The sequence below is a fragment of the Lissotriton vulgaris genome, chromosome 5 (genome assembly GCF_964263255.1).
Source record: "Lissotriton vulgaris chromosome 5, aLisVul1.2, whole genome shotgun sequence".
In the NCBI taxonomy this organism is placed as follows: Eukaryota; Metazoa; Chordata; class Amphibia; order Caudata; family Salamandridae; genus Lissotriton; species Lissotriton vulgaris.
This window is the reverse complement of record NC_141693.1, coordinates 844,826,368-844,839,185: the sequence shown is the minus strand read 5'-3', so window position 1 is coordinate 844,839,185 and position 12,818 is coordinate 844,826,368. Positions and strand designations below refer to the sequence as shown.

Sequence of the window (12,818 nt, the reverse complement as noted above, 5' to 3'; positions counted from 1 at the left end):
TCATTTTTAAAGTCTCAACCCTACCCCACCAGGACAAAAATTTTGGTGACCAGCTGTCTAGCAAAGTGGATATCTTTTTTAACGTTGAGTCTTCATTTAACTTCAGAATCGTAATCAAGTCCTTCTCAAAATCTAGGCCCAAATATTTAAAAGCTTTCGGTTGCCAGGTGAGGCCAGATGATCCCAGAATTTCCTTACCCCCGATGTTGTTTAGTAACTTAACTTCTGTTTTATCCTTGTTTAATTTATATCCTGAGACTCTAGAGAACCCTTCAATTGTGTTCATCAAGGCCGGGATGGCCTCTTCAGCTTTTTCCGTCAAGATCAGGACGTCGTCGGCGTATGCAGTTAATTTTACAGTGCAGTCACCAAATGGAACCCCAGCGATGGCTTCATTATGTCTAATATGCCACAAAAAGGGTTCTATTGCTAGTAAGAACAGAGAAGGCGATAATGGGCAGCCTTGTCTCGTCCCTTGTTTTAAGCAGAAAGAGGAAGAGAAGGAGCCACCCGCTCTGACCTTAGCAGTAGGGCCGGCATACAGAGCCATTACGAGTTTAGTGAACGTCTCTCCTAGGTTGAAGTTGCGTAAAACTGCCTCAAGGTTAGACCAGTCTACCTTGTCGAAGGCTTTTTCCGCATCTAGTGTGACTGCCACCATGGGGGTTGTCAAAAGCTTTGTTTTTTCTAGGGCATGGGCCAGTACTCTGGTGTTATCACTAGATAGTCTTATGTTTTAAGAAACCCGCTTGAGACGGATGTACTAGGGTAGGGAGGACTTTTTGCAGACGGGCTGACAAAATCATGGCTAGTAATTTACAATCAAGGTTAATCAGGGAAATCGGCCTGTAATTCTTTGGTAGTGACGGGTCTTTGCCGTCCTTAGGCAGGACTGCAATAGTCGCCTCCGCCAACGTGCCTTTGACTTCTCCTGACTCCGTAAATTCGTGAAAGAGGTTTAGAAGAGGATCAACCAAGTCCATTGAAAAACTTTTATAAAATTTGGCTGTAAAGCTGTCCGGGCCTGGTGCTTTCCCACATTTTAACCCCCTGATCGCTTTTTCCACCTCATTAGCCAAGATTGGCCCATTCAGACTAAGTTGCTCTTCAGGCTTTAACTTTGGTAGTACACATTCTTGTAGATATTCCTGAATTTTGTCCTCCGCTACCAACTCGTTTTTAGCGTATAGGTCCTCATAAAAGTCTTTAAAGACCTCAGTTATTTTTTGGGGGTCCGAATGGGCAACTCCTGCCGAGTCTCTGATAACATTAATAGCATTCTTTTGCACTTTAAATTTTAAGTATGCTGCCAGGCTCTTACCGGCTTTATTAGATTCACATAGCTTAAACCTTCGCTTCCTATCCAGCCACACTCCCGCCCTTTCGCTCACTAGCTTGTTATATTCGTATTTTCTATGGGTCATGATATTGAACGTTTCCTGGTCCCTTGTCATTTGGTGTTTGTTCTCTAAAGTAGCTATCTCAGTTTCCAGCCCTTCCAGCTTCGCATTACAATCCCTATTCATTGCTGAACGGATTTTGATGCACACCCCCCTTATTGTACTTTTCAAGGCCTCCCATCGCACTAGTTCTGAAGTGTCCTCTCTCGCATTAGTGTCCAAGTAAGATCTAATAGCGTTCAGAATTTCAGTCCTATGTTGTTCTTTGTGTAGGATTTCTTCATTGAGTCTCCAAGACGTTTGTTTAGGGGACGGTTTAATGTTAGTGATGGATAGAGATATGCATGAATGGTCCGACAGTACCCTTGGCTCAATTGAAGTATCCTCTATCCTTGCTACGCCATTTTGTGTAATGAAAATGTAGTCAATACGGGAGAACAGTCATGAGGGGAAGAGTAGAATGTGTAGTCCCTATCAGTAGGGTTTTGTATTCTCCACGCATCAATTAAATGAAATTGTTGGCATAATTTGATGAAGGCATTATGTGACTTGTTTGGTTTGAATGTACACTTAGAGTCCCTATCTAAGGCCGGGTCAAATGGAAGATTAAAATCTCCCCCAATTATGTGTACCGCCGTATCAGGTACCGTTGCAATCTGCTTGACTAAATCCTGCCAGAATTCTAAATCATTAGTGTTAGGTGCGTAAACATTAGTGACAAAGAATTCCGTGTTATCCCTAGCGAGTTTCACCGTAACCCAGCGACCTTTTTCATCTGATGTGGATGACAGTAATTCTACCTTGGACTTCTTTGACATTAACACCAGAACCCCATTCTTTTTACCGAGAGCACTAGATCCTACAACCTCTGAATAAAACTTGTTGCGCAAAGTGTAGAATTGTTTAGCATCCAACTTGGTTTCTTGCAGCAGAACAATGTCCCCCTTTTGTCTACGCAAATAATCTAATATCTTTTGTTTTTTAACGGGCTGATTCAGTCCCTTAACATTCATGGACAAAACTTTCAATCGGTCAAGTGAGGTTGTACCAAGTGGAGTGGATAGTGTTATACGTGACATTTACAACGGTGTATGTATCATGTTTGCACCAAAAGAGCCAAGGGAAAACATAGTACACGGCGCATCATGTAAAGAACATATTGTTTTGCTACTGAAGATGAAATACGGTCGAAAACCATACCTAGACACTTGGGTACCCAAGGGTATAGCACGCCTGGTCTGAGTACAGATATACAAACACAGCATATGCATGATACAACTTGTCCAATCAAGAGCAAAGAGATAGATCAGAAAAGAGAGAAGTGGTACGGAGAGGAGAAGAAAAAGAAGGTAGGAGAATGAAGGAGAAAGAAGAAAAAATAATACAAACCATAGAACACAGCACCCATCCCCCCCAATCCCACGCAACCCCCGACCCCACCCACCCCAATTGTGATACAGAAGCATGGCGACGTGAGGAAAACCACAGTAACCCCCCCGCCTAAACTATTCATGTATAGACATTGGAACAACAATACACAACGAAAAATGCATATAAACACTATGCAAGCAGTGGAATGTTGGAATGTTGCAGCAGAACCAACATGTGATCAACAGCGCACACTCACTATACAATCTTGGTAAATCAGAATAATTCCTGAGTGCCCACTAAACTATGACTATCGGACAGAAATTTGAGAATACAACATCATGGCCCATTGGAAGATATTATAGCATCATATCTCACATTAAAGGCACGTAATGGCTAGTAGTATCTAAGTCGTCGCATCAGTGGTGAATAACCTAAACAGAGAACAGTAGATCATCAGTAATCAGTAATCAAAGAGTCACAGTATTGCCAGAGCTAATCCGGTCTACTCCGAGTAACCTGTCAGTGTACCAAAGTCTGGAGTTAGACAACACGTTATGATTTATATATCACCGGCCACCGTCTCATAGGAACCAACAAGGCGAGCCAGCTCTAGTCACAAGGATCAGATCAATAAAAGCAGGTCCACGCCTGCTCGAACCAGAGAAGCAAAGTAGAGAGACTTCCAGGACATCATAGAGCTTCTAGTGTTGGAAGGTTTCCGTAAATTTGAGACCTATCCTGTAGGTGCCCAGCAAAAGTTAAGCGCATCAGACTTTCAATAATAACAGAGCACAAAAAAAAAAAAACTTTATGATAGAACCAACGTGGTCACTTGTATCCTGAAGCAGAAGTCAAGGTTGATAGATCATCCGGTTTATTAGTTTCCATGTCGCGCTCCATGTCTCGTTCTTCTACGTCCTCAAGCATACGTTTGAGCTTCATTGGGTCCGTAAAGTAGTGAGACGATCCTCGTATCGTCACCCGGTACTTCGCTGGGCCCACAAAACCAAATTGGTACCCCTTCACTGACAGTTGTGGACGAAGGGCGAGGAAGGCCTTCCTTGTTTCGACGGTCTCCTTACTGTAGTCTTGAGAGATGTAGACCTTGGTGTCCTTCCACAGAATATGATTGGGCTTTCTCACGAATGCTAGGATTTGCTCCACGTGTTGGTAGCGTAAGGGTTTACACACGATGGGTCTTGGACCTCTCTGCGTTTTAGTGATTCTCCCTGGGACTCTATGCGCTCTGTCAAATTCCAGAGGATTTGCAAAAGTCATGTTTGTGGCTTTAGTGAACCAGGATTCCAAGAACTTAATGCATGATCCTTCCGATTCTTCTGATCCTTCCGGAATCCCAAAAATGCGTAGGTTCCCCCTCCTGTTCCTGTCTTCCAACTCGGCCAGTCGTCTAGTTGTCTGGTCAGAGGAGATGTGTAGGTGTTTCAAGGCCGTTGAGGTTTTAACTTCTATGTCTTCCAGGCGACTGATCCGGGATTCTGTTTCTGTTAGGCGCGCATTAGTATCTCGGATATCTTGGCGGATTGCCACCACTTCCTCCTTAGTGACCTTGGCTAGGTCCTTCACTTCGTCTAGCCTATTTAATATCATGTCTAGTGTATCCGGAGTAACTTTCTTTGGTTTGTTTGGTGATCCTGGGTTCGAGTGGTCCGATTTAAGTCTCTTAAGGGTTCCCTGATCTTTGGTATCCATTGTAACCTTCCCTGGAATGCTTTAGGTGTTTAGGCAGCGACTTGAGAGCTCTCCTCCGGCACTCACGCAGCGCAAAGCAGACAGCACCAGCCTAAATAGGAGATTGGTCAGCCAGAACCCAGATCACTGATAGTAATGACCCTACGCAAAAGGCATCTGAGGAGCAGAGCGACCCACTCGTACATTAATTATGTGCACATGGTGTTTGTTGAGACTGGGACATTAGGGAGCCCCCCTGTGAGTTGATTCAAACAATTCAGGTGTTCACTCCAGCAGACTTAGGTTTCCATGAGCAGATCATCAGACAGCATGAGCAGCACGTGCATTGGAATCATTAGAGAGTGCTTTGTAGGTTAATGATATGCATTCCAGGCACACAGCGTAGCAACAATCATCTCTCTTTGAAGTTCCGGAATGTGTGATTAAATTCTTTCCCACATGTCGAATTGGTTCCCAGCAATGCTCGCCTGGCGCTAAAAACGGTCTATTCGGACAGAGTTAATGAGGAAAAATACCTTGCCTCGGTGCTCAGGCATTACCGAGTAGCGGCCGCCATCTTGGTAAAGGTTAGGGAAGCCTCTGCATGGCCGATCACACTGCACTCACGCGATCGGTAAAATCAGCTGTCTGCCCCGGTGCGCTAATTTCCGTGAGCGCGTTTACCTACTTCAGCTCTTCCTTGCGCTGTCGGGTTTTCCGCTGTGTTCTGTAGGAGCTTACTTCGCGCTCCGCTGTCCGTCCCTCAGTCGCGCTGCCGCCATGAATGTCCGAAGCCTCACTCGGTGCAGCTCTTGCTCCGCTGCAGCCCTGGACACGGAAATCAGCTCATCGCAGTCAGGGAGTGATCCGATGCTCGAATCTTCGGTCACATCCCAGCTGTATGCATAGAAAGGCGTTCCAATTACAGGTAAAGACGCTCGTGGCGGGAGGAGAGACGCTCTAAACCGCCATCTTCCTCGGCGTCCAAGCCACGCCCCCCAGGAAAGGAAAGTTTCTGAGCTCAAGGGGTGAAGGCTCCCACCCCATGGGTCCAGAAACGTGTCTCCTGGTAACAGGCTGGTGTGTACCAGTCAGGAAACCCACCAGAGGCTTGTTGTTTTTCAGGGGGCATCTCTAAGATGCCCTCTGAGTGCATTGTATAATAAATCCCACACTGGCATCAGTGTGGGTGTATTAGCTGAGTAGTTTGCTACCAAAGTTCCCAGAATTCAGTAAGGCCATTATGGTGCTTGTTACACTGATGCTTGTTTCCGTGATGCAGCAGGCAACTACTGCACTGGTCCAGCAACAGTTGCCTTATTTCCCTAGCAGTACAAAAGGGGTGGTGATGGACGGAGCATCTGAACCAATCAAACACTCACACCCAGTCAACAGATCTGGGTTTAAACCATCACCGTTCTTTAGCCCACTCTGCCATCCCAGTTCAGACATGGCCATATGCGAATCAGTCTGACCCTGTGCCTCATGGGAACATTCCAGCCCGAACTGCCAAGCCATGCCTTCCCTGGACCGGATTTAAGCTTCCTAGGACCGGTTTCTGGCATTACAGCCGTCTTCAGCCAGGCTTGATTGAATCCAGTGGCAAAGTGAGCAAGGGACTCATGTCTGAGCATACCCTGCCAACTTATGGCGAACAAAGCGGTACAAAAGGGGGTGGTGATGGACGGAGCATCTGAACCAATCAAACACTCACACCCAGTCAACAGATCTGTGTTTAATCCATCACCGTTCTTTAGCCCACTCTGCCACCCCAGTTTAGACATATCCATATGCAAATCAGTCTGACCCTGTGCCTCATGGGAACATTCCAGCCCGAACTGCCAAGCCATGCCTTTCCTGGACCGGATTCTGGCATTACAGCCGTCTTCAGCCAGGCTTGCTTGAATCCAGTGGCAAAGTAAGCAGTCAACAACTCCCTCGTGGTGGTTCCGCTCTCGTCCCTAGAGCCGGGTCCATGCTTGCGCCACTCTTTGGGCCCACAGTCCAGTCCCACACAGCCCCACACTGTGGTTGTCACAGCCGGTGCTATTTAGGAACAGGCCGCCTTCTTGGGTGGGTCGCACAGTGACAGAGGATGTCCTGGTGCTGTCCTAAACCCCCAGCATAAGTAGGGGGAAGAAAAATACCCGTTGTCAGGCAAGGATGCTGCCGGATTACAATGGGGCACAGGAGCAGCCTTAACATAGCCATGCCTCCGAAGTCTGCAGTGTTATATTGGCAGCCCGTCATCCCTCCAGCAAAGTAGTATAGTTCGCTGTGGGCACAAGTTTGTGGTGTGGTGACCCTTATCTGCACCCCTTTTCCAAGTTCTAGTTATCCTTAGCATGGCTCATCAGAGCTCTTCATTAGGCACGTTGAAGGGTTATTTGTCTCTCATTTCCAGCTTCATGCGGCTGCCAGATCAGCATTCCCTCGTCAAGCTCCCTTTTTGTAAATAGGTTCCTTAAAGGTCGTCAACGCATGTTTCCCCAGCTCCCTTCGTTATGCATCAATGGGTGCTTAACTTGGTTCCTAACCTCTTAATGTGTGCTCCTTTTGTGCCGCTTTATACCTGCCCTCTTCGGCTTCTCAGCATCAAGATGGCCTTTCTGGTGCCAGTTACTTCTGCCGGGAGGGTCAGTGAGCTACAAACGTTTTTTTCTCTGCCTCCATACGTCTCCTTCTTACCTGACAAACTGGTTCTTCGCACCCGAGCATCCTGCTTGCCGAAGGTTGTAAACCCGTTCCATGTTAGTCAATACATCCCCTTGATCCTTCTCATCCCTCTAAAAAGAGGAGAGACTCCACCGCAGGACTCTAAAAGAGTGTTGTCATTCTACCTTGACCACACTAAACCATTCCGGGTGGTCGATCAACTCTTCGTGGGATATGTCGGCCCAAAAAAGAAGAGGCGTGCAAAAGCAAACCATTTCCCAATGGAGCATGCTCCTCATTAAGATCTGCTACACATTGACCTAGAAGCAACCCCCAAATGGTTTGCGTTCTCATTCCACCTGAGCAAAGCCTGCAACCACGCTATGTTCCGGTCGTGGACATCTGCCAGGCACCAACGTTCACCAAGCACTACTGCCTGGACAGTTAAGTTCGTCGGGAGGGGCATTTTATCCATTTGGTCCTGCAGGACTTCCTATTATGAATCCAGTTTGCAGACCCACATCCAGAGAGCTATTGCTTGGGTATCTATTCTAAGGTAAGGAATCTGCAGCTAGACGTCTCTATCAGATGAACATCTTACTATTGGTAATGCTGTATCTGGAAGAGCTGCTCTATCTGGACGCAGATTCCTTACAGATCCCCCCCAATTCTCCCCGTTCTGCGAACGGATAGGGATGCTTACTTTCAGGGCCCTTGTTCCACACACCAGCGGTCCATGTTCCACTTGGCTCCGCCCCTCTGGCATGGAAAGTCATGAAAATAAACAGACATCAGCATGCTGGGGTGGCACCTGTATAGCCATGTGCATGTCCCTTCTTGCGCAGACGACTCCACGTGGAGCCAAATAGCGCCACTTACTGACACAAAGGGGTACTGCTCACTAATAATTTCCAGATCCAGTCTGTCACCTGGGGATAATTCTAAGGTAAGGAATCTGCGGCAGATAGTCGTACCTGATAAGACGTTGGAGCGGGACAGGGAAACTACTGAAAAAATACAGAAAAACAGCCCAACCTCAAAAAATGGTAGATAGTCCTTCAAGTGTTCCGGACTGCAATGTATTGTAAATGGATTTCATTTGTTTGAGCTTGGTGCCACTTAAATTGTGCCTTTTTAGTCTATGTACAGTTTACGATATACAACACGGGCCTCAAACGGAAAACGTTACTTATCTGTAACAATTTGTTTGCAGCCTGTAGAGTTGTAGATTCACATGCGATCCTCATTCCTCCCCTGTGATTGATGGAGAATTAAACACTCATTCTCATGAATCGGAACCTCCGTGTTTAGCATTGCATTCGCAGTCTGAAATCACATGTGTCTTTTATCTGTTCCTACTTTCTTTCCATTTTCCTCACTTAGAAGTTTTGAGAAGTTGATTAATGAACTCACCATTCCAGACTGAAGCATGCCCTGTTAACTCATGGTACAACGTTTTGTGGCCAAGCAGCTGTCCCCATGTGATGCATATTTTTGCTTCATCCCATAATTGCAAGAGGTGAAGGCTTATGTCCATTGCTTTTTACTTCTTGCTTGCAGATTGGTGAATCTAAACGTAAGAGACTAATTTATTATATCGCATTCGAGCGTTATGAATGTGCTTAAAATTACGTATTTTTTTATATCACATTGCTTTATATCATTAGCCTTTTTCTTACCATAGCAACTTAATTGGAAATAACTTTAAAAAGCATCAGCATTTACTGTTTCACTAATGCTTCATTTTGTATGTTCCACAGGTACCACTTAAAAGATGTAATTGTTGGCAAAATATACTTCTTGTTAGTACGAATTAAAATTCAGCATATGGAATTGCAGCTAATCAAAAAGGAGATCACTGGAGTAGGTATGGAGCAGATAGCATCCATTTTAATTCTATACATATTTGACGTTAAAAAAAAAAGCAAGGTGTTCTATATGAAAAAAAACATTTTCCTAGGTGTGTTGAGGACCGCGAGTGTCATTTAAAGCTGGTTAGGACAAGAGCAGCACCATAAATTGTCAGTCCTCCTGCCCTGCCAGAATCACACTTTCAGTGCCTTATTTAGAGGTGAGGTGGTTTTCTGAAGGTAGAGCCTCCAATTGCTCTACTGTCCTGAGGAATAGTCTCTGAAATTCATTTGTTATTTTAAAGGCCTATAAGCAGAAAAGGTTATGCGGTTGAGAGGTTAGGGTTATGTCTGTGGACCTCAAAATGGATCAACTTTGTACATCTATTTTTATGTTCACAAACCTGTGGAGATGGGAGCTCCAGGATAAGATGGCTGCAGGGCACACACAGTAAAGAGGGCTAGGTATCCTCACCACCTTCAATACTGCCAAGAGACTCATCATTGCTATTTTATAGAATGCTAACATGAGGATAAAGATAGAGGTTGGTGTTGGTTTATACCATACGGCATCTGAATTACTATTGTGAAAGGTACCCTACAGAAAGCAGGGGGTGGGTGACGATTAACCCACTCCTCCATGATCAGCTGGATTCTGCAGGAAAAGTGAGAGCGAGTCAGGGTAACGTGTCAACTGCCTTCGATCTCTGCTTTCACTTGGGAACAGGGGCCAGTTCAAGCGTTAGCGTCTTTTCCATCTCAACATGGATGAGGGAGCAGGTGCCTTCTAATTAGTTTATCCTTGGCTCACAGCAGTGTATGCACCAAAGAGGACAGGATCACTGCTCCCCGTTCAAAATTGAGAATAAGGAGCTGGTGCCAGCTTGGCACTCACTTCTCAATTTTTTTGAGCCCCCCCCCTTTATTTGGCATGCTGATGTAGGCATGTACGGGCGGCACACTACACTAGCCTTTGGCTAAGATGGGGGCTGCTGACTGAAGAAACCCCCAAAGCTTTGGACAAGCTGACATGTGGTCAAAGATACCCCCAACCTTGTGCATGATGGAGGTATTATTAAATGTCCCCCCCCCCCCCTTCCCCCCCAACTCAAAAACATCCTTGGGCAAGGCTGGGCATAATAGGTCTGAAATGTCCCTCCCTCTCCCTGAATTGTAGTGTAAGGCCAACTGAGCAACATTTTTTCAATGTCTCTGAAGTTCATGAACTTCAAGAGAACTTTTTTAAAATTAAATTGAGCCTGGGGATTGGGGTTGTAAAACCACCCACCTAGCCCCACTGGTCCAGTGGGATAGAGGGACACACAAATGACTTCAAAGGGCAGAGCAGTGGGGCTACATGAGCTGTGGTGTGGACAGGGGTGCACATGGTGCTGCAGTGCAATGGCGGCACAAAGAGGTGTCACAGGGGAGGTGATGCACGGGGAAGGAGGAGGGCAAACAGTGTAACTATGACAGGTGGAGGGTGGCCTGGCATGCAGAGGAACTGTAGGGGCAAGGCAAGGTGGCAACAAAGGGCTGCAGTTGCATGGAAAGTCGCATTTAGGGACTGCCGAGGTCTGAGGGACAAAGAAACGTTCTTGGCGTGGCAGAGTGGCACCAAGGGGATGTATGTGGCCATGGCATGCCAATACACCCCCACCATACACCAAAACACAGCAGATCATCATACGCCAACACACCCACCATAATATGAACACACAACTTAGCTAATGCAGTACCCACTTGCCATCTTATGTTCACACAATAAACTTCAAATGAGAATGAAAAAAATAAGTTTTCTTTAAAAAACATGAAATTGAATGACAAAAATTAAGTTGCAAGGTAGTGTTTTAGCATGTATTGCTGTAGATACACATGCTCCGCATACTCTGGCCATCTAGCATTGGCTCACACATCTGCAAGATGTTTTTCTTCGTAGAAGTCTTTTGATCCTCAAGGTTTATTGACTCCACCCTTAGTTGGCAATGTGAATGGGCATCGACTCCATGTTAGATTGTGATTTTTCACCATCCTGTTCAGATGTGTGCCAACAGGCCTCTGTTTGGTGACGTGTAGTGCTTTCCTTCTGACCCAATCCGTTGTTTCGACTCTGGTATCAACAGAAGAAACTTGGCTTAGCGAGATGTTCAACTTCGCTTCGTTCTGCAGACAAGGTTTCATAGACACTGGCCTCCCATCTACGCCTTAGTACAAGGGCTTAGGGCACTCTGTGAGGCTCCGCTCTTCGAAGACTTCCTTGTGAAGAACGCATGCACTGTGATGGAAAGGATGCTCTTCAATATAATGCCCCCATGGCCACTCCAAATTCCTGTGAACTGACCTACCATGAGGTGTGCAATCCCTGCCTCTCCCACGACCAGAAGAATACCACGTGTGAGGCCTGCCTCACCTTCCAGTCGAAAAAGACACTACAGTTCTGATACGAGCAGAGGTGGGCCTATAGAAGAATGCAGGCAGGAGTCAGATGACACCTCCAACTTCTACGAGGAACACAGCATTGAGGTAAGGGCCAGCCTTCCGAAGCACAGCCCCTCTAGTCGTCACCCAGCCCGTAGGTGGTCTTCTCCTCCAACCCAGAGTCTTAGGAGGATGAAGGATAGTTCCCTGGCCACAGACGAAGGCTGGAGCCATGAGAATGGTTGGCAGACACACACAGCTTGGTCCAGCACAACTCTTGAGTTGAGGTACAGCACTGTCCTGAGGGGGCCGGGCATTGAGCTTGGTGCCTAAAACTAGGCAGTCAGGCCACCCCTGTTTTCAGGCCATGGTCTGTACCAACTGAAACCTTCGGAGCTGAAAATGCTCCCTCTCCTGGGCACTGACCCATCTCATCCATTAAGAAGGCACTAAACCAGCATAAGGGCCCTATGATGCCAAAAGTCGATTCTGTGCGGCACCAAGACCCACTTTTGCACCAAACCCAGTCTTAACATTGAGAACTCCTTTGGCTCCCATAGCACAGTTGGCACTGAAAACCCTCACCAGGAATTGCACCAAGGAGTTGGATCAACCCATCTTCCAACGGCTGCAGGAGAAGCTACAAGCACGGCAGAAAGCCTATTCATTCTACAGACGGCCAGGATCTCCACCAAGCTGCCGCCAAAGCCAGAATAGACGTTACCACAAAAGCGCAAGCTTGCCTTTGAGGAGGAAATTGCTCTGCAGCCTTTTCCAGCTCCTAAGCACAAAATACACAAAGACAGGCACCAGCCCTCTTTCTGTTGCACTTCTCCCTCCTCCTACCCCCACCTCCCCTGCCACCACCACAACTGCCTCCGCACCCAACACATATGTCCCCTCTTTCATACTCTAGGGATCACGCCCCTCCTCTTATGGGTAAGTCAGCCCACTCCTCTGCTGACCCCTACAACGCACCTTGTGATCCGGCACCTACTGACGACCTGTGAGACGACTATAATGTTGATCCCCCACGAGATACAGATTAGTACCCAGCTAGGCCATCTTCTAGATGATACTACAGCGTATCATGAAGTGATACCGATGGCAGCATTTTATCAGGAGGTAGATATGCACATCATCCAGGAGTATAACAACTTTCTGGTGGAGACACTCTCCAAGAACCTGCACTCAGTCCAGTTCCTCCCTGTGCTTGAGGGCTTGCTGAAAACCACCACAGACCCGTTTATAGAGCATGTGAAAGCAAGGGTAGTAACCTACCAGGTGGAGACGAAATACAAGCCGTCGACCAACAACCCACCAAACATTTGTGGCCACAAACCTCCTGACTTCGTCATGGTCCGCACTTCACGTCAGTGTGCAAACACCCAGGCCACAGAAAATTCTCCTCCCCCAGATAGAAAAATCAAGAAAA

The 12,818-nt window shown here is 46.7% G+C and overlaps 1 protein-coding gene across 2 annotated transcripts in view; it reads left to right on the top strand.

Annotated features, from left to right (window-relative positions):
• The window catches only part of VPS26A (VPS26 retromer complex component A), a 352,216-nt gene that overhangs the window by 165,602 nt on the left and 173,796 nt on the right, over positions 1-12,818 (top strand). For both annotated transcript variants that reach the window (XM_086922395.1, XM_086922394.1), the window contains exon 6: positions 8,876-8,982. In XM_086922395.1, the coding sequence (XP_086778521.1) occupies positions 8,876-8,982 (107 nt within the window). The remainder of the gene's footprint in view (positions 1-8,875; positions 8,983-12,818) is intronic.